This window comes from Puma concolor, chromosome D1 (genome assembly GCF_028749965.1).
Source record: "Puma concolor isolate L17-30 chromosome D1, mPumCon1.1.hap2, whole genome shotgun sequence".
Lineage (NCBI taxonomy): Eukaryota > Metazoa > Chordata > Mammalia > Carnivora > Felidae > Puma > Puma concolor.
In genome coordinates this window covers 54,558,769-54,583,162 of record NC_141676.1, presented here as the reverse complement: position 1 = coordinate 54,583,162, position 24,394 = coordinate 54,558,769, and the positions used below count along the sequence as shown (strand labels likewise).

The 24,394-nt window shown below is 38.6% G+C and overlaps 2 protein-coding genes and 1 pseudogene across 2 annotated transcripts; all 3 read right to left on the bottom strand.

The window, feature by feature from the left end:
- Window positions 1-8,536: 8,536 nt before the first annotated feature.
- LOC147576714 (olfactory receptor 52Z1P-like) lies at window positions 8,537-9,515 on the bottom strand (annotated as a pseudogene).
- Window positions 9,516-15,521: 6,006 nt separating this feature from the next.
- Window positions 15,522-16,460, bottom strand: LOC112864937 (olfactory receptor 52A1-like). Its single transcript, XM_025927946.2, has one exon. It carries the CDS (start codon window positions 16,458-16,460, stop codon window positions 15,522-15,524), a length of 939 nt encoding a protein of 312 aa, XP_025783731.2.
- A 4,500-nt stretch (window positions 16,461-20,960) lies between these two features.
- On the bottom strand, window positions 20,961-23,721 carry LOC147576713 (olfactory receptor 52A1-like). The gene is made up of 2 exons (XM_086676414.1): window positions 22,796-23,721; window positions 20,961-21,090 (listed from the first exon to the last, which is right to left on the bottom strand). The coding sequence occupies exons 1-2, from the start codon at window positions 23,719-23,721 to the stop codon at window positions 20,961-20,963; spliced, it is 1,056 nt and encodes a 351-aa protein (XP_086532540.1).
- Between the last annotated feature and the right edge of the window lie 673 nt (window positions 23,722-24,394).

The following is a 24,394-nucleotide window of genomic DNA, read 5'->3' as shown; positions in this document are numbered from 1 at the left end:
AAACTACCTGGAGAAATTAAGAACTGGGTCCAAAAAATATCCTTGTCCATTTTGGTGATTGCAGTGAATTGAGCACTTTCAAAGACAGATATATACAAAATGGAAGAAAACTCAATAAATTGAATGAATTATATAAAAGCAGAAAAAATTATATACATGATGCCACCCTTCAACTTACATACTTATCACTTGTTCTAAGACAAAGACCTTGATACTCAGTAATTCTTCAAGGCTCTAGTTTAAAAGAATATTCATTCTAGTTTGTGGAAAGTCGCAAGCATGTAGGAAAAAAGGTGAGTCCTGCAGACCCTGTCTAGGAAGTTTATCTCAAATTGTTCCTTCCCTCCCTCCCTTCCTGTTGATCAAAAGCAGGTCTCCTAATGTCTACTACCGAAAGATTGGTGTCTACCAGAGCTATGACAAAAGTAGAGGCTTACATATTTTAGTCATTTCCTGCTGAAACCACTGTTTTCAGGTCACAGTTTTTTCTACCCATTAGCTAATTAAAAACAAAATGGTTTCTTAAAGTCAAATAGTTTTGACTGCAAATATTTGTTCTGTGTACTAAATTATTTTTACCTGTGTAAATCACTTCGTAAGGTACCAGTTGAAAGGTATCTCTTCTTCAGGGCACACACTCAATGAATATTTAGTATCAGCACAGTTAGTATGTTTCCAAATTGTTTAATTACAAAAACTTTAAACAGGCACAAAACAAGCATTATAATGAGATTCCATCTACCCGCCACCGGACTGCAATAATTATCAACATTATACCATTCTTTTATCTTCCCTACTCGCACCAGTATCTACCCCAATAATTATTGTTAATAATATTATCGTCATCATTATTATTATTTAGAGGGTTAGAAGTAAAATTGACATTCATGGAAGTGTGCAAATCTTAGCTGTACCATTTTGACAAATGAATACAACCATGTAGCTTACAATCTTAACATTCGTATGGCATTTCCATCTTCTGGCAAATGTTCTCATGTGGTTCCCCAGTCATTCGGTCACCTCCAAATCCATCAGAAGTAACCACTGTCGCAATACACCCATTATAATAATAACACACACTCTTTAGTGTCCTGATTCTTTTCCACTCACAAATATGTATCCCTGAGTTGCATGTACTTGGAAACAAAAACATCCCCAGGACCCATTCTGCCTATCCCTTGGGGAATAAAAAGAAAGGAATCAAGTATTTAAGTATTGAATGGTCAAATGATGTCCTCACCAGGAAAAATCTCATGGCCCATGCCTCCTTCTAAAAGCTTACATCAAAGTAATGACATTCTCTATTTTCAGGGAGAAAGTTGAGGCTACTTTACTTTCTCCATCTACTAAACCTTGTAGCTTATTCATAAGCAATAATAAACTATGGAATTTTTCCAATTGCAGGGCTCATATCCACCCAATAAGACCTGATGTAAGTTCCTATGTTCTTAGCGTATTATCTGTCTTGATTAGACCTCATCCCAGTTTCTAGTCAGTGTACGGACAATGCTATTGCAAATTTCCTGGGTATAATACTATGGACAATCCGATTGACCACAGGTGGGAAGGACATGTAGGCATTGGCCATGACAGATTGGAGGAGTGGAGGTAATTGCCACCCAAAGGATGCAGCAAGGAGAAGCTGATCATGGGCACATAGTACACAAGAACAGCACAGACGTGTGACACACGTGTTGAGTGCCTTCCACTTCCCAGCCCCAGAAGCTATTCCCAGTACCCTATGAAGAATCAACACCTAAGGAACAATGAACAAGGAGTCCAGCCCAAATGTGGAGGTAATGACAAACAGACCCAGGATGCTATTGGGCGGATGTCTCCACAGGGCAATTTGATTAGATCTGAATGCAGACAGTAAGAGTGTGTGAGGGTGTTGTAGCCCCAGAAAAGCAGACCTTTCATGGGGAAGAGCAGTGGGAACATGAGTACTACACTTCGTAGAGACACCAAGTTCAACAACGGCCAGCATGGCCAGAAAGAGGTACATGGGTTGGTGCAAAGCAGGGTCAATCCGGATGATGGAAAGAATGGGTGCCATTTCCTAGGAAAACAATGATGTACACCAGGCAGAAAGGGATAGATATCCAGATGTGCTCTGCCTCTTCTCTGGAGTGCCAACAAGACTGAAGGTTGCAGGTGTGCACTCAGTGGAACTGTCGAAAATGTCATGGCGAGGCTTCATTTGAAGATACAGGGAAACACGTGGGGACTGGCGAATATCAGTCTCTGGTCAGTTACTGTATGTCAAATTTCAAGCTCTTGATATCATATTTAAGATATTTCCTCACAAAAGAGATGGAAAATGTATTTCTGAAACAAGGACACATGTAAAGCACACTGTGTGGGTGAGAAATGTGTTTAGATGCAGGGCAGAGTGTTTCTACATGGGCCACATGCCAAACAAAAAAGGCATTGACAAAAATCTCCACAGGGTCATTTATGGCAGTGAAGGTGGTGATAATAAGCATAGAAATGACAGCTTCCTATGGAAATGGAAGACTGAAGGATCTGGTAACTTTCTGCAGTTTGTACAAGAGTAATGGAAGTAGCAAAAGTAATTTAGCACAGTGATAAAGATAGTTCATGGTTCTAACACTTAATGACTTGTGATCTTGGAGAACCACTTAAGTTACCTGAGATCCAAGTATTTGACATAAACAAATAATACTTATATAAGATAATGTATGTAAATTGTTTACCATTATATTTGGAACAGTAAATACTCAACACAGGAAATAAAAGAAACAATTAAGTCTCTTAGAAAAGGAGAGTAGTTTCTCCCAGTTTTTAGAATTTTCCAATGCCCTTATTTAACTTACCAGTTCACTCTTTCTCCCCCTACTCTCCATGGATGATGGTGAAACCTTCTCTATATTTTGTAGGAGGGTAAGTGTCTCCTGCTGGAACCCGGCACCAAAGCTGAGAGCAACTCCAAAGCCATTAGGGTCTCACAGGCTGAATATGATGGCGAGGATGGAGTTCAAGGTGAGGGTTCTTTATCTGGGAACAAGTTCATGAACACTAAAATTCTACTCATCAGTAGCAGAACCTTGGGTGTTAAGGTTAGGAGCCAGAGGTGGAATTCAAGATCAGGCTTGAGATAGAGTTGGTGAGTGAAAATGGGACAGAGATTTTACTAGAGTTGACAGAAAGAACAAGGAGAAAGGAGAGAAATTTAACTCCATCTGGAATTTGTTTTGGGGACTTGGGTGACTAAGGATTTCGTTTAGTTATTCACAAATGTAGAAACCACTTTTAACACATGTGTTAATGGATAGCCTGGTGTTTCCTCAACTATTTTGAGCAACTACAGGTCTCATTTTAAATCTTTATGTAAATGTACATCTATATCTTGATTCTGTATCCTGCTTTTGGATCCAATGCCTATTTTGTCAGAGTCACAGTGCTGCAAGTATCTGATTTTATAATACGTAAGTTCATATCTAAGTGGTCAAGCAATTTTTTTAATTTTTCTGACTACTTTCTATGTTTTTCTTTTACATAAACACTACAGCTCAGAATGCATAAAAATAGAGCAATGACACAAATATAAAAGTTACAATCATAAAATTCTTGGGAAAAAACATAAAGGTAAATTTTCATGACCTTTGATTGCACAACAGATTCTCAAATGTCACACCAAAGCATGAGGAAAAAAATAAACAACATAGATAAATGGACTTCATCAAAATTAAAATTTCAACATTATCAAATGACATTAACAAAAAGTGAAATGATAACCTACAAAATGAAATTTGCAAATTATATATCTAGTAAGGGATTAATTCCCAAAATATACAGAGAACTCAAACAACTCAAAACCAAAAAGATAAACAACCGAATTTAAAAATAGGCAAAGGAATTAAATAATTAATCCTCTAAAGAAAATATGCAAATGCCAATAGCACATGAAATAAAAATCAAAACCACAATACGACACCACTTCACATCTACTAAAATGTGTATAATTTTTTTAAAAATTTAAAAACTAGGGGTGCCTGGGTGGCTCGGTCGGTTGAGCGTCTGAGTTCGGCTCAGATTATGATCTCGCGGTTTGTGAGTTCCAGCCCCAGGTCAGGCTCTGTGCTGTTGGCTTGGAGCCTGGAGCCTGCTTTGGATTCTGTGTCTCCTTCTCTCTCTGCCCCCCCCCCACCCCGGCTTGTTCTCTGTCTCTGCCCCTCAAAAATAAATAAGTAAATGTAAAACACAGTTAAAAAATGAAAACACTAACAAGTTTTGACAAAATAGGGAACATTGGAACCATCATACATTGCCAGAGGAAATGAAAAATGGTGCACATTCTGTGGAAAACAGTTTGACAGTTTCTTAAAAACTCAGGCACAGAATTACATGCAATGCAGTAATTCCACTCCTGAGTATGTACCGCCCAAATTAAAAACAGGTATTCAAAGACATACTTGTACATGGATGTTCATTGCAGCATTATTTACAGTAGGCAAGTGGTGGAAGCAGCCAAACTGCACATCCATAGATGAATGTACAAAATGATGTATACACACACACACACATATATATATATATATATATATATATATATATATATAAAAGGAACATTATGCATCAGTATAAAGGAATGAAGGATAAAAACATGCTACAACATGGATGACCTTTGAAAATCTTATGTTCAGTGAAATAAGCCAGACACAAACATAAATATTGTATGATTCCACCTCTACAAGTAAACAAATTCATAGAAATATAAAGTGGGTTATAGGTTAACAGGGGAGTGGGGAATTATTGCTTCAGAGACATAGGGTTTCTGTTTTGGGTGTTGAAAGCTTTTGCAACTGGTTTAAGTAGTAACACAACATTGCAAATATGATTAATTACTCTGAATCATACACTTAAAAATCATTATTATAACAAACTTAATGGTAAAGATATTTTGCCATAATAAAAATTAAAAAAAAATCAGCATGCAAACGATAAAATATATTAGCATTTATAGGGATTATGGGGAATTTGTAGGTCATTGTGGATGCCATATTATCATTACAATGAATAATATGCAATAAACATCTCCTACATGTATTTGAGACACATGTAGTTTTGTTTCCATTTTAAATGATGTCATTTTTCATTTCATGTCTCTAATCATTCTAGCTACAATAAAACACTAATGTCTTCTCCCCCACCCCTGCCCCAAGTTTACTGAAGTATAATTGACAATCAGAAACTGCTTATATCGGATTGTGTAACTGATCACCCAATATATGTATACATTATGAAATACTCACTAAAACGAAGCCAATCAACATATCCATTACTTCACACCTGCACCATTTTCCTATTTTTTTTCTCTTTTGTGATGACACTACCCAAGTTCTACCCCTCAACAAATTTCAAGTACACAATACAGTATAGGAAAATATGGATTTCTATGCCGTTCTTATGGAACTCTGTTGGCTTTACAAAGACTAGGAAAACAATTAAATAAAGAAATAAGGAAAAATAAATTAGGACACAAAACCTAGGATTTGTCTTCTTCTTTCCCCACTTCTTATACTTCTTTAACTTTTATTAGATAAAACCCAATTATAACACCATATTATTCTGCAACACTTTTGACATGGCAAACTAGCATCTTTAGCCTCTTCCCACTTTTGGATACATTTTCCTAATACCCTATGCTTCATGTCACAGCGTTTCACCATATCTGAGACCACTTACAGAGCAGAAACCATCAGGAGGAAGATTTGCTCTGACTCCATAGTATCTCTATATCTGCTACTGCTTAGCTACCCAGATAATGTATTCTTTGACGCGCTGGGTCTAAGAGTCTGATATTAAATGATCCGGCATCTTCCTCTCATGAAACATGGTTCTCACCGTAACAATCTCTTAGTGCTTTTTCTTCTTCTACTTCTTCTTCTTCTTTTTAATTGTACCTGGAAGAGTAGGTCAGTTTTCTCTAAGCCCCTCCAGGGCTCTACGTTTCTATCGTGCATGGTAAACCGTTTTTTCTTACTCACTGTTACCCAGTGGGGGACTTTGTGGTCAAGAAGATGGTAGGATGGTAGGATATGGAGCATCCCCTTCAAAATTTCCAGGGCAACGACTCAGTGATTGTGCTTCTAGCAGCTCAGCACACAGTGTACTCCTGACTCCTTCAGCATCTACCAATCCCTGAGCCCTCACCCTGAAAGCTTCTCTACAATTGAGGCTGACGACTCAATCATTGTTTATTCCTGTCATATTTCATACATTCTGGGTGGGAAATTGGTATCTTCTTAGTCCCTCACTGCCAAAAACCAAGCCTTAAAAAGCCTTCTTTTTTATTATTTTTTAATGTTTATCTATTTTTGAGAGAGAGAGAGAGAGACACAGAGAAAGAGAGGGAGAGAGAGAGAGAGAGAGAGAGAGTTCGAGCGCCTGCGTGGGGAGGAGCAGTGAGAGAGAGACACACAATCTGAAGCAGGCTCCAGGCTCCTAGCTCTCAGCACAGAGCCTGACACATGGCTCAAACCTCAAACCATGAGATCATGACCTGAGCCGAAGTCAGATGCTTCACCACCTGAGCCACCCAGGCACCCACTTAAAAAGTTTTCTCCTTGAAGGCTCATTTACACCACTCATTTAATCAAATATTTTGTTATCATTTTGTACTCTATTTCCTCTCTGACTCCCTTTCAATCCTTGGGAGAATCTGATTCTGAACCAGAATCCTATTTGCTGCAACTTTTAGCAACATTTTATGTGACTTCCGTATCTATGATGATGACCCATTCCAACCACTTTTCTATGAATTATTGTTAGCAGGGCTATGTTGAGTTTAGTGGATCAGTTCTTTAATGTTTCTGTTCATAAAAGTTACCAACACCATCAAAATAAAATTTGCTTTTATTAAATTCCAAATACATCATATGACATATTTCATTTAATTGTCATGCCAGTAAAGAAGGTACTAAAATAATTCCATTTTATTGGACAAAAACCAATAGTTACTAACAGGACAATTTTATACAGTTAGTGTGGGAATGGCAAACCAGGATTTTCTCATATCAAAGGGTTTATTCTAACTCTTAAAATAGATTTCCTTGCTCAAATTCAAGTGAATATAACATATATTTCAAACCAAAGTAGTTATCCAGGATTCCAAGTGTCAAGGCAACATGCTTTAATTTCCCGCATTGATTGTTATATATATATATATATATATATATATATATATATATATATATGATTTATATATGTGATATATATATGATGTATATTACATCATGTGTATATATACATCCTATATCATATATATATCATATATATATCATTAACATGCATGTCTATATATGCGTGTTTTTATAATGTATATATATTACATTGTACATATATTAATGTGTGTAGTGTATACAAACACACATCATATATACATAATAGAAAAACAAAGAAAAAAGGCTAACCCTAAAGAGGTTGCAAGTATTCAAGGTAATGCTTGAAAGTTCATTGTTTGTCTATCTTCAAGTGTATATAAGGTCAGATTGCACATTCGCAGAGCATGTGCTAAGGCCTGCTGAAGGAGAGGTTGTAAGAATACTATCTTGAATGAAGAAATTAAAGTACAATCTGGAGACAAGTTTCTATAAAATAATATTTGGTGTGAATAGAGCCTCTTTAAATACAACTATCTGTAAACATCCTATTTAGTCTTTCACTGCCTTTTTTTTGGACCTGGGTATGGTATTTTTCCTCTGTTAGTCCCTCCCTTGGTGAAGTCTGTTGACACCAGGATGCTTCATTAATGATTTGGGCCCAAAGTCTTCACTATGTAGGGAGCAAAGTGTTAACTTTTAAGTTGTCTATGTGGTCTCAGGTGGATTGATTTCACTTATTATTTGTTTTCATTCAGTATTATCTGTTCATTCAATAAACCTATACGATGTGCCTTTTCTTACAGCAGACTTTCTATCAGTGATTCAGAAAATATCTCATTTTAGAACTCGCATTTTAATTGCTGTAAAAGGTACATATAAAAATAATTATTGTTTATTGTTTATTGTTTATTGTGGCTTCAAGCTCCTGGCCTAAGTATTTACTGACTGTGGTGGGAGTGTTTTATATTTCAGCAGAATTTCAACTATCTCTACAAACACTTAATGACTCACTATTTTCCCTTCCCAGATCTACCCAAGACAATTCCATCTGGGTTTAACCCTAAAATATGTTTTTCTTAGTGTTATCTTGTGTATGCTTAAGAATAAGTTAAAATGCAAGATCATAGGATATCTAGGAGAATTGAGAATATCATTCATTTATTTTTCTCAACAATTTTAAGTGCTTTAGGGAGATACATTGGAAACTTTGGCATTTATTATCCTTCTAAGTTTATTGAGAGTTACTTATGGATTCTCTTTATTCCCATTGCTTCTTCAGTGTGTGTGTATGTGTGTGTGTGCATGTGTGTGTGTGTGTGTGTGTGTAACTGAGAGAGGGAGAGAGAGAGAGAGACAGAGGGAGAGAGAGAAAAGTGGGGAGGTTATTCAGAAATAGCCAGCATTTCGCATTATTCTTCATTTTCAAAATGTGTGCTGATGGGGGAGCAAAGCAAAATTACTCGATCTTGAATCTGTTTGGTCTTCACCCCATAAATGATGGGGTTTAGCATAGGGGGCACTACCACATAGAGGTTGGCTACCAGGAGGTGGATGTGCTGATGGATGGTTTTACCCCCAAAAGCGATGGGCAAAAAAGGAAAAGAATGCTGGGGCATAGAACATAAGTATGACACAGATGTGGGAACCACATGTGTTGAGGGCCTTGAATCTAGCAGAAAGGGAAGGTAGCTGAAACACTGTGCAAAGGATCATCGCGTAGGACATAATGATGAACACAATGTCTAGTCCTGTAGACAGTAGGGCCACAGTCAGGCCATAAATGATGTTGACACTGATATCGTCACATGCCAATCTGGCAATGCCCATGTGCTCACAGTAGGAATGGGGAATGATGTTTCTCCCACAATACGTAAGTCGGTGTACCAGGAAGATGAACGGAAAGCAGATGATAAAGCTCCTGACCACAGCTGCAATGCCAATTTTCCCAGTGGCTGAGGAGGTTAAGATTGTGGTATATCTCAGTGGGTGACAGACGGCCACATAGCGGTCAAATGCCATGGCCAGGAGAATAGCAGATTCTGCCACAAAGAGGAAATGGATGAAGAACATCTGAGATACACAACTACCAAAGGATATATCCATGGAATGGAACCAGAAGATGGCCAGCATCTTGGGGGCTGTGGCTGTGGAGAGCAGGACATCTGATAAGGCCAGCGTGGAAAGGAAGACATACATAGGCTCATGGAGACGGCGCTCAGTTACAATCAGGAAGATCAAGAAAATGTTGCCCGTGACAGCCAAAATGTACATAGAACAGATAGGGATGGAGATCCAGGTATGAGAATCTTCCAATCCTGGGATTCCAGTCAGGACATACCACACATCCTGGGGATGAGTGTGATGGTAAGAGAAAGGGGCCATCTGGGGCAGTATATTCCAGACCTAGTATCTGGATTAAAGACCACAAGGCTGACTGAGGATTGAGGAGCAGCACCACTTTCGGATGAATGACGTCGGATTAGATTGTTTTGCAATTTTTTCTTCTGTGAAAAGATAGTGAGATGTATTAATGAGCTTAAAACGGCACTCTGACTCCTTCCATGGAAGAATTAAGTCATATCTTGGGGAAAAACAACAGATGCAAAAATATTCCACAGACTTTCAGCTTCTTGTCCCAGGTCCCATTGGATTCAGGGTCAGACAGCATAGATTTGAAAGCTCTGATCACAGCCACCACCCAATACTCCCTATAAAAATAAAACTAGACACAAAAACATGTCATCAAAATGTTCACTCTCATACCCCTGAAGTATTATACTGCGTAAGGAAGAAGGAGGGAATTCGTTTTTACCAAAATATATTTTGGGCGATACAGTACATATGTCCTTCTCAACCTTGGTGGGCCGCTGGAATGATGCTAAGGGCCATGATAGGCACTAAACATCCACAGGTGACTTCATTGATTCTTGTCAGCTAATCAACATATTTCTTAAAATTATACGATGAATATTATAAAACCTAAAGAATATGCAGCCTCAAACTGAGTTGGACTCTTAAATGGGTGGATATGCCTGACAAGTAGTGAAGGAAAAATACATTGTCTCATTTGGGTCCCTGCTTGAAAATTAGACAATGTATTACTTCAAAATACCCCCGAGCAGGAGTAACAGGGTTTCACATTAGGAAGTAGGGGTCCCCAGGCTTTCAATAAAAGAGAGGGAGGGTAATCTACTGGTTACTACTTTTCTGTAGTTGCGACAGAATGCATAAAAGCAAGGGATGTGTTGGGTGAAATGCCAGCGAGGAGATAGCCCATTTGAGTGGGATGTGAGTGTGAGGGGGCGTATTCCTATGAATACATAGCTATAAGTGAGGGTATAAACATGGATACAAAGCAGGTGGATGACAAGTGGCTTCCATCCTCCCCCAGTCCCCATTCTCAAATCAAAGGGGGCTGAATGTATTTGCTTAAGAGGAACATGGGCTTAAGAGATGTCTGTCTTTTTACCTCTTGATTGCACTGGAGTCAGTATCATTGTGCAGCATAGTTTTACCACCTTTACTTTCAGTTTTTATTAGGTGTTCAATATTCCAGTACTTCATATCATATGATTGAAATATTTGGAATCCATTTCTTTCTTTTTCTTTTTTTTTTTAACTGAAGTATAGTTGATATGCAATGTAGCATTAGTTTCAAGTGTACCACACTGTGATTCCACAAGTCTGTATGTTATAGTATGTTATATACTTGCCATGAGTGTCCCGTATGTACCATGCAATCCTATTACAATCCCACTGACCAGATTCCCCAAGCTTGGCATTTATTCCCGTGACTGACAGCTTCTATCCCTCCCTCCCTTCCTCATGTTCCCCGTCTTCTGACCTGCAGCCTGTTTGGCAAGCATTAGATTGTTCTCTATATTCATTTGGACGCCATTTTTTGAGTTAAAGTTTAGCGGACATAATACTCAAAGGGTCACCCCATTAGGACTTTCCTTAAGTTGGTATATGATTCTTACAAATTATGTAATAAAATGTTGAGATGCTTAAGTCTATTGATCTAATTTAGTTCCATAAACCAACTGTGTAGCCATTTAACATGAAGCTAAAGTTAATTGCTGAAAATTTATTTTCAATGGGATTACGGTGTCTTGGAGACAGAAAGAAAAGATTAATCTGTGAGTGAAGTGCAGTTATGGGGAGGGGATGTTTAGCGAGTGGGGCTTCATCAGGACATCTGAGATGGGGAAGAGGAGAGTCTAAATGATGGAAGAAAAAGAAACGGAGGTAGAAGAGACATAAGACAAATTTTACAGATTTCCTTCTAACTTTCCTGGTGATCTTTTGGGACACCAGTGAGTGATCTGTTTTATTGTATTCCTTTTTGTTGTGATATAGCATTATCACCAGAGAGAGCAAGCATGAACGGGGGAGGGCCAGAGAAAGAGGGAGAGAGGGAGAGAATCCCAAGCAGAATCTGCGCTATCAGCACGGAGCCTGATGTGGGGCTTGAACCCACTAACCGCAAGATCACGACCTGAGATGAAATCAAGAGTCAGCAGCTTAACCAACTCAGCCACCCAGACACCCCAACTTTAAACGATTCTTATATCATATGATCTATTTCTTGTCTATTTCTGTACTTTTTTTTCTTATTTTATTCCCATATCTACCAATTATTCATAGAGAGAATGACTTCAGATTGGAGCAATATAATGTAGTTTCTCTAGGACACACCGGTGTGTGAGTGTGTCTGTGTGTGTTGTGTGGGTGTTCATGCAGGGGAGACAGAGCATTTATCACCAGAAACATTTTTATTTTCATTGTTATTTTATTTGTATTTTTATTTTCTATTTTCGACAGAAGCTCTTCGCTGGAAATGCTTCCTGTTTTCCAGGAATATTGATAACAGTTGTATACAGGAGAGTGAGGGGGTTCTTTCAGAGTAGGGTGGTTACTAGTTTTTTGTCAGTTTTAACTGACAACCATTTCTGTCATGGTTTTTCCTCCCACAAATTCAACACTTGCTCAAGAGTGTTTTCCACGCACTTTCCATGCACTTTCCTATTTCCATGCACTTTCAACTACTCCTATTAGTTCCCTATTTGAAGAATGTCTTACTCAAAAGGCCTCAGACCTGTTGTCACTACTTTCCATCACAGGGTGGACTCTCTTTTTTGGCATTTGTGTCAGGGTTTGTGGTATTTCCAGTGTTTTCTCTAACAGTAGGCTACTCTCCCCCAACCCTCTCTCCCTAGACAGTCTTTTGTGGTGTGGCTTGGGGGCTGGATCAGAAATTGGAGATTGTTTTTTTCCCTATACATGAAAATATGGGTTGGCTCTTCTTCTGCTCTTTATTGATTGAGTGAGGGCAAGGAACATGTAAACATACTGAGATACAAGTGTCTACTGTTATCGTCAGGATCCCAGTAGCTTTCCTCAACATTTCGCAGGGATTTTATGCTATCTTCTAGATCCTGTATTACTGTGGAAATCGGCAAGGCCATTCTGGTTTCCAATCCTATAGGTATCAGCTCTTGCTTACTAACTTACTCTTTTCCCTTTTGAAGCTACTATTGTGTCCTTTTTACTACTCCCATTTTATATAAAAACTTAATGATCGCATGTCTGATTTTTAAACAATGGAGCCAATATTGATGCATTACTATTAACCAAAGCCCACAGTTTACATCAAGATTCACCTTCTCTGTTACAGTTCTGTGGTTCTGATAAGTACAGATCTATCCAAGAGTAGAACCTCTCTATGGAACCTTTCCTCAGCTGAAATGGCATAAACAAAGAAGCAATTACCATTAATTCATATGAAAAATTGTTTTAGCATGTCCAGTCCCCCAAAATAATCTCTGTTAAGGTTTTCTGGCACCTTCAGACATGTCTTGCTAACAGATGCACAAAATTAATCCAGATAAAGCACAGATGCTCAGAGACACGGTTCAGAACTCTGGGGGGTTGATGCTGTGATGTTGAGTGTGGGTCCCCAGGAAGGCTGGCCTCCTCTCGCTCCCTCTGTAATGGCTCAATGCAAAACACACACTGAACGCTTGTTTTGCTTTTTTTGTAAAAGTGAAATACTCTTCAGAGTTCTTTCAAGTGGTGACAACAGGTACTGATGTAAGTCTTTCCGAAGAGCTAAGGGGCATAACGTGAACTTTCAAAAAGTGGGGGATACCTGTACATAATGTCATATACCCTCGATCACAGTATCATACAGATCACTTTCACTACTCTACAATTGCCTGTGCTCCACCCATTCAACCCTCCCTCTCTCTTCCTACACTCCTGGCTACACTCATCTTTATACTATTTCTATAGTTTTGCCTTTTCCAGAATGTCATATATTTGGAATCATGTACAGATGTAACCTTCTCTGGATGGCTTCTTTCACTCAAAACTGTGCATTAAAGGCTCTTCCATGTCTTTTCATAGCTTGATAGCTCTCTTGAGTTTTAAATTTTTTTAATGTTTATTTGCTTTTGAGACAGAGAGAGACAGAGTGTGAGCAGGGGTGGGTAGAGAGAAAGAGGGAGACATGGAATTCGAAACAGGCTCCAGGCTCCGAGCTGTAGCTCTGAGCCCAACGTGGGGCTCGAACCCACAAATGGCAAGATCATGACCTAGGCCGAAGTCAGAAGCTCAACCCACTGAGCCAGTCGGGCACCCCTAGCTCTCTCTTTTTTTTTAATCAAATACTCACATTACATTTTAAAGAGGTGCCACAGTCTATTTTTCCCTTCATCTTAGTTGCCTCCAATTTTTGGCAATTAAAAATAAACCTGCTCTAAACATTTATGTGCATGTCTTTGTGTGGACATAAGTTTTTAACCCATTTAGTACCATATCTAGGAGTGCAAGGCTGACCACATGGTAAGACTATGTTTCGTTTGGTGAGAAATGCAAATTCTCTTTCAGCGTGGCTGTACTATTTTGTATTTTCACCAGCAATGAACGAGAGTCCCTATTATTCTATATCCTCACCAGCATTTGGTTTTGCCAGTATTTCAGGTTTTACCCATTCTGACAGGTGTGTATGCTATCCCATTTTTTTACTTTGCAATTCCTTAATGACAAATGATATTGAGCATCTTAAAACATGCTTAATGCTATTTGTTATGTCTTTTTGGGGTGAAATATGTTTTCAGATTTTTGCCTACTTTTTAAGCAACTTGTTTATTTCCTTATTGTTGAGATTTAAAAGTTCTTTGTATATTTTGGATACAAGTGCTTTGTCAAACATGTATTTTGCAAATACTTTCTGCCACTGTAGCCTTAGGCTTTTCATTTTCTTAACTTACTATGAAATTGTGTTCTTTTTTCCCTGGGTACATGGTGGATTCTCCCAATTTGGATTTGTGTCCTTTGGTTTTTGGAATAGTCTTGTATAATTTTCTAATATGTTCCTGGTCTACTACAGCCCACCTATAATTTTATCTTCCCTGACTTTCTAGAACTCCAGTTTAGTGATATGTTGGTGTTCTTGGATTGGCCCTATATAGTTTTTCATCCCAGCCCCCATACTTAACACTTGTCCTTCTGTTCTACTTTCTTATATCTAACTTCTGAGAATTTCATTGTTTTTTCTTTTATTTCTCATATGGCTGTTTAATTTACAAATTATCTTTTTGTTCTCTAATTATTTCTTTTAGTAGTATTCTGTTCTATTTTTTGAAAAAAATGAGGTTTATTTACTTTTGAGAGACAGAGAAAGACAGAGCACACGCAGGGAAGGAGCACAGAGAGGGAGACGCAGAATTCGAGCAGTCTCCAGGCTCTGAGCTGTAGCACAGAGCCCTACATGTGGCTCAAACCCATGAATTGAGAGATGACCTGAGACTTAGTTGGAGGCTTAACTGACTAGGCCACCCAGGTGCCCCTTAGATATTTTTATCTCATTACATCCTTAAAGATTTGGCTTCTATGTGCATGTTTGCTTTTTGTTTGTTTCTTAGCACAATATGCTTAAAATACACCTTCTCAAAAGAAACCTGTTTAGGTGACAAAAAGTTCAACCCACATGAACACCTTGTTTTCTTTGAGTACCTGCACATTCTAAAACAAAGAGGTTGGCTGCATTTGATTTCAGTGATAGATGCATATATATGAATCCTTCTGGAGAAGAATCCATAGAGAAGAAACTCAACCAGGAAATAAAAAATAAAAGAGGAAAGGAAACAATATATTTTCACTATTTTAATCTTTATGTTTATTCCTCTTATTAGGTGGTAGCATCCCAAAACCGACCAAATAATAGTTGTCATGGGGTATAATGATGTGAAAACCATAAAATGCGGACAAATTACTCAAAACAAATATACAAAACTGAAGCATTGCAGATAATGTGGCTTTTTAAATGTTATATTTATTTTGAGAGATTGTTACTAATGCGGAGGTTGAAGGAGTTAATCACAGTGAATTTTATGAATAGAGCATCTTTACCAGGTGAATGCGGATCTGCTTGGTCTTGGCACCATAGACAAGTGGATTGAGAAATGGGGGGACCAGCAAGTAGAGGCTAGAAAAGAGGATATGGATATAAGGGGGAACATGAGCACCAAACCTATGTGTGAAGAAGGAGAAGAAGGCAAGGAGGTAGAACGGGAGGAAGACGCACATGTGAGCGATGCACGTATTGAATGCTTTCAACCGAGCCTCCTTCTGGGGTAAATGAAAAACTGTGGAAAAGATCTGTGCATAAGACAAAGTGATGAATGTGAGGTCGAACCCTGCAACTGTAAATGCCACAAACAAGCCATAGATTTTGTTGACCCGCACATCTGATGCAGCCAGTTTCACAATGGCCATATGCTCACAGTAGCAGTGGGAGATGATGGTTGTATGGTAAAACTGAAACCTGAACTTTATCAGTATTAGGCATGGGGCTACTAGGAAAGCAGCCCTGAGTGTTACCACTGCCCCTATCTGGGTGACTAGGCGGTGCGTGACGATGGCAGCATGTCTTAGGGGATAACAGATGGCCACATAACGGTCCACAGCCATGGCCAACAGAAGGCCTGACTCTATGCACTGAAATGAGTGGATGAGCCACATTTGAAGCAAACAGGAATCAAAATAAATGTCTGGCACATGAAACCAGAAAATTCCAAGCATCTTGGGCATAATGGAGGTAGCAAGCGCAATATCTGTGACTCCCAGCATGCCTACGAAAATGTACATGGGCTCATGGAGGCTGCGCTCTGACCTGATGATGAGAAGAAGCAAGGAATTTCCAATCATAGCAATGAGATACATGACACAGAATGGAATCCCAATCCAGCACTGCACAGTCTCTAGGCCTGGGATCCCTATCAGTGTCAACACAGAAGGCATGAAGACTGTGATGTTGGAAGTGGACATAATGTCTTTGAGCTTCCAGAAATGAATGAAAGAAGCTTCTCAGTCAGTGGCACCCTTCTCCTCTACTCTTGTTTGTATAAAGTCATCAGAGTGGGTCTCTGATTTTGTCAGAACTCTAAGATCATATCATCCTTCTTATTTACATTTTGGAAGGAAAATGATCCGCCGATACACATTGTGTTTTCAGAACGGACATCCATGAGTAGTGTAGCACAATGAGAAGTTACATAGAAGGCAAGTCAATTGCATCACAACCAGCCAGATCATGTGGGTAACAGAGTATCTGCTGATCTCTCTGTTATGTGCCTCTGCACCTGGGGATACAATAATTATACCTGTTAAACTTGCTTGGAAATGACATTTCAAGCAGAGTTTGACGAATCTCCATATTCCACATTCCAACTACCTGATAATATTCTGTTATTTTCCATTGTGTCTAGGTCTGGAACTGACACTTTGGATCAACAAATCTGACTCTGACCAGTACATTAGTAGATAAATCTCCATAAGTTTTATATTTTAAGGTTTTTTTTTTTTTAATAGAGAGAGACAGACATCACAGGAGGGGCAAAGAGAAGGGAGAGAGAGAGTATCCCAAACAGACTCTATACCATCAGCACACAGCCTGACATGAGGTTTGAACTCACCAACCCCAAGATCTTGATCTGACCTGAAATCAAGAATGTCACGCTCAACTGAGACACCCAGGAGCCTCTTTTTCTGTTTATTTCTTGATTTTTTTAAGTAAAAAAACTCCCTATGAAAGAGAACAGAGAAACTGGTGACACCCAGGGGCACAATATATTCATCTATCTATATCATTTGTATCTCCGTAAGACTGGATGTCTCTCTTTTCCTTGTTTGTTTTTTTTTTTTCCATTAACAAATTCACTTTTTAAATTTAATCCATGTTAGTTAACATGTAGTGTAAGAAGGGTTTCAGGAGTAGAATTTAGTGATTTGTCATTAAATATAATACCCAGTGCTCATCCCAACAAGTGCCCTCCTTAAGGACCATCACCCATTTAACCCATCCCCCACCCACCACCCTTACAGTAAACCTCAGAGTGTTCTTTACACCCAGGAGGCTCTTAATGGTTTGTCCTCTTCTGCTTTTATCTTATTTTTTCTTCCCTTCCCCAGAAGTCCTTTCAAAAGAAAGTAATGGAAGTGCTTTGAATAGATTATCCAAGCCCATGCACTTTTGGTGAGTCTGGGTGAAAATTTCATGCCATTTTTACATGCCTAGTAAAACTCTATTTTATTTTGCCCACATAATAACAATTGAATTCCTGAAAATTAGTGGTGTGCTTAAATTCGCTGACATTTTGTAATACCCATTTCTGAATACCTAGATGGAAGGAATCTCTAGAAAACATGGAAACTCAGAGGCGACAATGTATAGAGGCAAGAGGACTCAATCTTGCTGACAACAGAGTGTGGGAAAATGGGTAAATGGGTAATTCATGGACTAGAGGCTAGGTTCTTGGGCTTAAACTGCTCACAGCTGCCAGTAACATGAGATTTGGCCAATGTAAGCTCATTAATTCTTAATGAAATATATATCACTTGAACATTTGAATTTTTCATGAGCTCATGCATGAGAAAAGAGTCAAAAATAAAGGGGTGAAAGGGCACGTTTCCCAACAGGAGTCCAATATGGAAGTAGGAATGGAAGACACGGAGCAGACTTGGGATACCAGAAATGATGGAGGAGAGCGCTCAACTAAAGAACATTTAATCACCTTGATTCATGATGACTGACTTTTCTGAAAACTGGGCTCTTAGTCTAGTTCAGATACATTTGTATCTGAAAAGATCATTGCTTTTTAAAAATCACATATCTTAAATTAGAAAGCCTCAGGCTACATTAGAAAGTTTTTATTTGGTGAAAACAGGATTCAGTTGTTTCATTCTTTCCTAGTTGGTCCAACACTGTTACTTTCTGTCAGCAAGCCCATGATCATTTAATCATATATTTATTGTCACTAAAAATGCCAGTAATGCAGGAAGAGCTGTGGTCTATGTGGCTAAACCTCAAGTGAAGGAACCCACTCAACAGGTCCATTCTAGAAGCAAGTCTGTATCAGCTGATGCATATTTAGAATAGAGCAGTTAGTCAACTAAAACATGATTTCCAAAGCTTTGCTCCCCAATGCTTAATCCTAGAGATTCTTCAATCATGGATTCTTTCATTCACTTCTTCTTTCTAGAGTTAATCAGAATTAGAAGAGAAACCCTTCAGTACCATTCACATTGTCTTGCATATTTAACAGTAAGGAGCCGATGTGGCAGCATTACCTGACAGGTACAGGTGGTGGGAAGGCAGGTGGGAGAGGACCTAAGTGAGTGCAGGGCAGGGGGGATGGAGTGGTTATCACTGGAAAAGCTGGTAGTGAAACATTATTGGGTGGGGAAGGAGACTTCATGCTTTGTTATTGGGGGCCAGTTGTGTTTTTACAAGACTCCTGAAAACCATGGTCTGTCTTCGTAACACCATCACTCATCACTCATCACTCACCTGTCATTCACTCTTTTTCCTCCTGAGACTCTCATCTCATTCACTTGTGCTTATGCTGGCAGCATCTCTTTCTTCTCTCTGCACCCTCTAGAACAGCCCGCTGTATATATCATGAACTCTTATCCATTTGCTGCTCGGCCATCTGCCAAACTGCACATCTCTGGAATAGACTTTCCTCTCTTCTTCTGTCCCTGCAAAACAGACTTGCACGCTCTTTTGTGAATGTGTCTGAGCTCATGTTGGTTGGATCACACTCCAACAAAACTCACAGGAAGGTCTGTATTTTCTAGACACAGCATAACTTTATTAAGCTTGAATTGGCAAGTATAACGTTCCCCAGTGTACATGGAGAGGGAGGAGATCTGAATAGAGATTTCCTAGCCACTAACCCAAGCCCCCAGGGACCCAACAGCTCATAATGAAGCCCTCTTTTGTCCATCCACATCTAATGTCTCTGAAGCCATTTCTGCAACTTGCAGAATCCCCTTGGTCTCTTCATTTCTTTTTCCCCACCGGGGAGATGTAGAGAATTAATATATACAATCTGTATTTTTTGACATTCCTTACAAAATAAAAAGTTTTCTGTAAAAATTAAGTAATTAAATTTACTTCTGTCAGTTTCTTTCTGCTGTCCTCATTTGGAAAAAAGATCGAAAGGACACTTAAATGTACTTAAATGTATGTTCCTGTGCCAATGAGTTACATATAAATAAGTATTCTGTGACCCTTCTTTCACTGAGACACTTCTGGACACAAAATCTGTATCCTCAATGGCTCTCTATCACACATTTAACACTCATTCTCTTGTAGTATCATTCTTTAGATCTTTATTTTATTGAAGCTTTGTAAATTGAGTAGTATTCTCACAATGACCAGTTATGATGGACATTTCCACTTTCCGCTGCTTAGTAGACTTTCATTACAGAAAACTACACATCTGACTACTATCATTATTATCATTGTCAATTATACATGATAAATAATTATACATAATTTGATCTAAATGTTTTTGGAAATATGCTTTGTCGCTTTTTATATAAATACTTACAAAATACTCTTTGTTTCTTTGCAGACGATTACCCAAACTGTTTATTTGCATAAATGTTTGCTGAACTCTGACTAGAACATTACAATTGCCTCCGATGTTTTTTTTTCTTTTATTCCAAAGAAATTGTTATTAAAGCACCACAACCCCTATTGGTAATCCAAGCAAACCCTATCTCATAAATACTGACATTTATTTTTTTTCATATATAATTTACTGTCAAATTAGTTTCCATGCAACACCCAATGCTCATCCCTTCAGGTGCCCTCCTCAATACCCATCACCCACCCCCCCTCCCTCTCACCTCCCATCAACCCTCAGTTCAGTCTCAGTTTTTAAGAGTCTCTTATACTTTGGCTCCCTCCCTCTGTAACTTTTTTTCTTTCCCCTCCCCCATGGTCTTCTGGTAAGTTTCTCCAGATCCACATAAGAGTGAAAACATAAGGTATCTGTCTTTCTCTGTATGACTTATTTTACTTAGCATAACACTCTCCAGTTCCATCCATGTTGCTACAAAAGGCCGTATTTCATTCTTTCTCACTGCCTACTAGAATTCCATTGTGTACATAAACCACAATTTCTTTATCCATTCTCTAGTTGATGAACATTTAGGCTCTTTCCGTAATAAATACTGACATTTAAAACAGCCTCAAAAGATGCTTCAGGATAGCCTCTAGATTTACAAAGTGATCAAATTCAGTATTCATTGATAAAGCCCAGTCTATAAAACAAGCCAGAGTATCTACATCCATGTGACATGCAGTCTAATAAATTCTTATGTATACATTGATTTAAGTGTCACAAATCAAAGTATGGACGTCTGCACACATGTGAATATTTTCCATACTCTTTTTAAAAATGACCCATGAGCTCAGGTTTTCAGGAACGGCCCACAAGCCTTAAGTTCTGAAGTCATTAATTTGGACAGAACACTTTATGTGTTCATTAGCACAATAACCTTGAGTGATTTAAAAGCATGATGCTTTAAGTCCACTGAGAAGATACCCTGCTGTATGTCAAATAGGTACACACATTCACACACATGCGCATTTTTGGAGTGAAAACTGGCCAGTGACATATGATAGCTTTCAGAATAAAGTTCACCCATTTTGTATAGTGTCCATAACCATTCTTGACATTTGTAGTTTTCTTGTCTCTACAAGTTGTGCATTACATTGAGAAAAACGGTGCCATTTCTTGATTCTCTATTTAAGCTCCAAGACCATCTACCTGGCATGGTATGTCCTTACCTACCAGCAATTCATCTGTCATTCCTTAAGACTCGCTACAGGGAAAAACTAATACCACATGATTTCAAGCATACGTGGAATTTAAGAAACAAAACAAACAAGCAAAGGGAAAAAATAAGAGACAGAAAGAAATCAAAAAAAGGACATTTAACTGGAGAGAACACATTGATGGTTACCAGCAGGGAGGTGGGTGGAGGGATGGGTTATATTGGTGATGGGGATTAAGAAGTCCACTTGTCATGATGAGCACAAGGTGTTGTATGGAAGTATGGAATCACTATATTGCACATCTGAAACTAATATAACACTGTGTGTTAACTAACTGGAATTAACAAAAAACTTAAAAGAGGAATCAGACTTTGTAATTAAAACAAAAGAAAAGAAGAATATACTACAGATGCTGCTTTCCTTTGGATTTCAATGCTTCACTCTCTTGGCTAACCCTACATTCCAGAGGTACCTCTATTTCTTCTATTATTTTCGTCTCCCTCTCTCTCTCTTTCTCCCAGTGATATTAAGCTATGATGGCTATAAACCCAAAAAACATAAACACTGTCAAATTTCTCATTTTGCTTCTATTCTTGAGTATAGCATTTATAATATTGTAGGGTTTTGATAACACTTGAGGAATTAATAAAGACATAAATGGTGAGTGTGCATAAAAAGCACTGAATTGTAAAATAAAATGATGGATTGTTCATAATGTTTATACCTTAATGCCCTGAATGACACCAGAAATGTTGAAATTTGAAGACTATGTGTCATTAGATTGTATACAGTTTTTTGTTTCTTTGGGTTTTTTGTTTGAATGAGAACAAAATGCTTCCTCTCATTAATTTTATTTCTTAAGTTTATTTATTTATTTTAATAGAGGGAAAGAAAGTGCACAGGTTGGCAGGGGCAGAGAGAGAGAAGGTGAGAGAGAATCTCAAGCTGGCTTCGTGGTCTCAGCAAAGAACCTAGTGCAGGGCTTGAACTCATGAACCATGAGATCATGACCAGAGCCGAAGTTGGACACTTAATCAACAGAGCCATCCAGGAACCCCTCCTCTCATTTACTTTAAAGATGATGAGGATGATCCAGAAACAAATAGATTCAACAACGTGATTTCATCAAGTACCTGGACAATCCAAGACAATGAGTCTTGGGTGCTTGGAAACTCATTGAGAAATAGATATTTATGGATCGTTGTGGAGAAGAATACTTAAAGGAGAAAATTCAATCAGGAACTGAAAAATAAGAAAAAAGAAAGGGAATTGGTACATATTCACTATTGCTGTTTCTACCATCCCATTCTCATTACCTAGTAGGATCTAAATCGCACTGACTGATAGGTGTCATGGGCTGTGATGTGAAAACTGCCTAAAATGCAGGCAAATTTCACAAAACAATTAAGAAGACAAGTCAAGCATCATGAATCATATGCATTTTTCTGTTTTATTCTGTTTTGAATGATTGTTATTTTGCATAAAGGAGAAGGTTGAAGACGTTAATCACAGTGCATTTAATGAATACAACATCTTTACCAGGTGAATGCGGATCTGCGTGGTCTTGGCACTGTACACAAGTGGATTGAGAAACGGGGGGACCAGCAAGTAGAGGCTAGAAAAGAGGATGTGGATATAAGGGGGAACATGAGCACCAAACCTATGTGTGAAGAAGGAGAAGAAGGCAAGGAGGTAGAACTGGAGGAAGACACACATGTGAGCGATGCACGTATTGAATGCTTTCAAACAAGCCTCCTTCTGGGGCAAACGAAAAACTGTGAAAAAGATCTGTGCATAAGACAAAGTGATGAATGTGAGGTCGAACCCTGCAACTATAAATGCCCCAAACAAACCATAAAATTCATTGACTCGTGCATTTTCTGCAGCTAGTTTCACAATGGTCATATGCTCACAGTAGCAGTGGGAGATGATGGTTGTATGGTAAAAATGAAACTGGCATTTTAACAGTACTAAAGATGGGGCTACAAGAAGGGCAGTCCTGAGTGTTACCACAGCTGCTATTTGGGTGACTAGGTGGTGGGTGAAGATGGCAGCATGTCTTAGTGGATAACAGATGGCCACATAACGGTCCAGAGCCATGGCCAACAGGATGCCTGACTCTATACCCTGAAATGTGTGGATGAGCCCCATTTGAAGCAAGCAAGAATCAAAACAAGTCTCTGGTACATGAAACCAGAAGATTGCAAGTATCTTGGGCACAATGCTCATGCCAAGTAAAGTATCTGTGACTCCCAGCATGCCTACGAAAATGTACATGGGCTCATGGAGGCTGCGTTCTGACCTGATGATGAGAAGAAGCAAGGAGTTTCCAATCATAGCAATGAGATACATGACACAGAATGGAATCCCAATCCAGCACTGCACAGTCTCTAGGCCTGTGATCCCTATCAGCGTCAGCACAGAAGGCCTGAAGACTGTGATGTTGGAAACGGACATAATGTCCTCAGGCCTCCAGATGAAAATGAAAGAAGGTTCTCAGTCAGTGGCACTCTTCTACTCCTGTTTTAATTCAAAGTCATCATAGTGAGTCTTTGATTTTGGCAGAACTCTAAGATCATCTCATCCATCTCGTTTATATTGTCAAAGGGAAAAGACAGATTCATACATACACACCACATTTCAGACGACCTTAGTGTTCTATTTCTTTCCCCCAAACCCTCTGAGTCAGAAACTGTCAGTTTGGACAATCACATAATCAGACTCTAACCAGTATTTTGGTTTAAAAGGCTTCCTATGAAAGAGAAGTGAGATAGAAATAGCTTCACCCAGGAACATAACATATTTAGATACCTGTATCTGTATATTATGTGTTTATGTAGGACTGGATGTCCTTTTAAAAAACTGTGAAATAGAGCTTGGGAAAAGATGATCAAATCCATGTAATTTTACAATCTGAATCAAAGTTCCATGCTGATTTACATTATAAGTAAAACTTTATTTTATTTTGCCTATGTAAGTAATAGCAGAATTCTTTGAAATGAGTTGGACACTTCAAATAATGGAAATTCTGAAATACACGCTTCGGAATGACTAGAAGGGAGGAATCTCTAGAAGGCAAAGAAATCTAGAGAAACAATGCATAGGCAAGAGGACTCATTCCTACTGACTA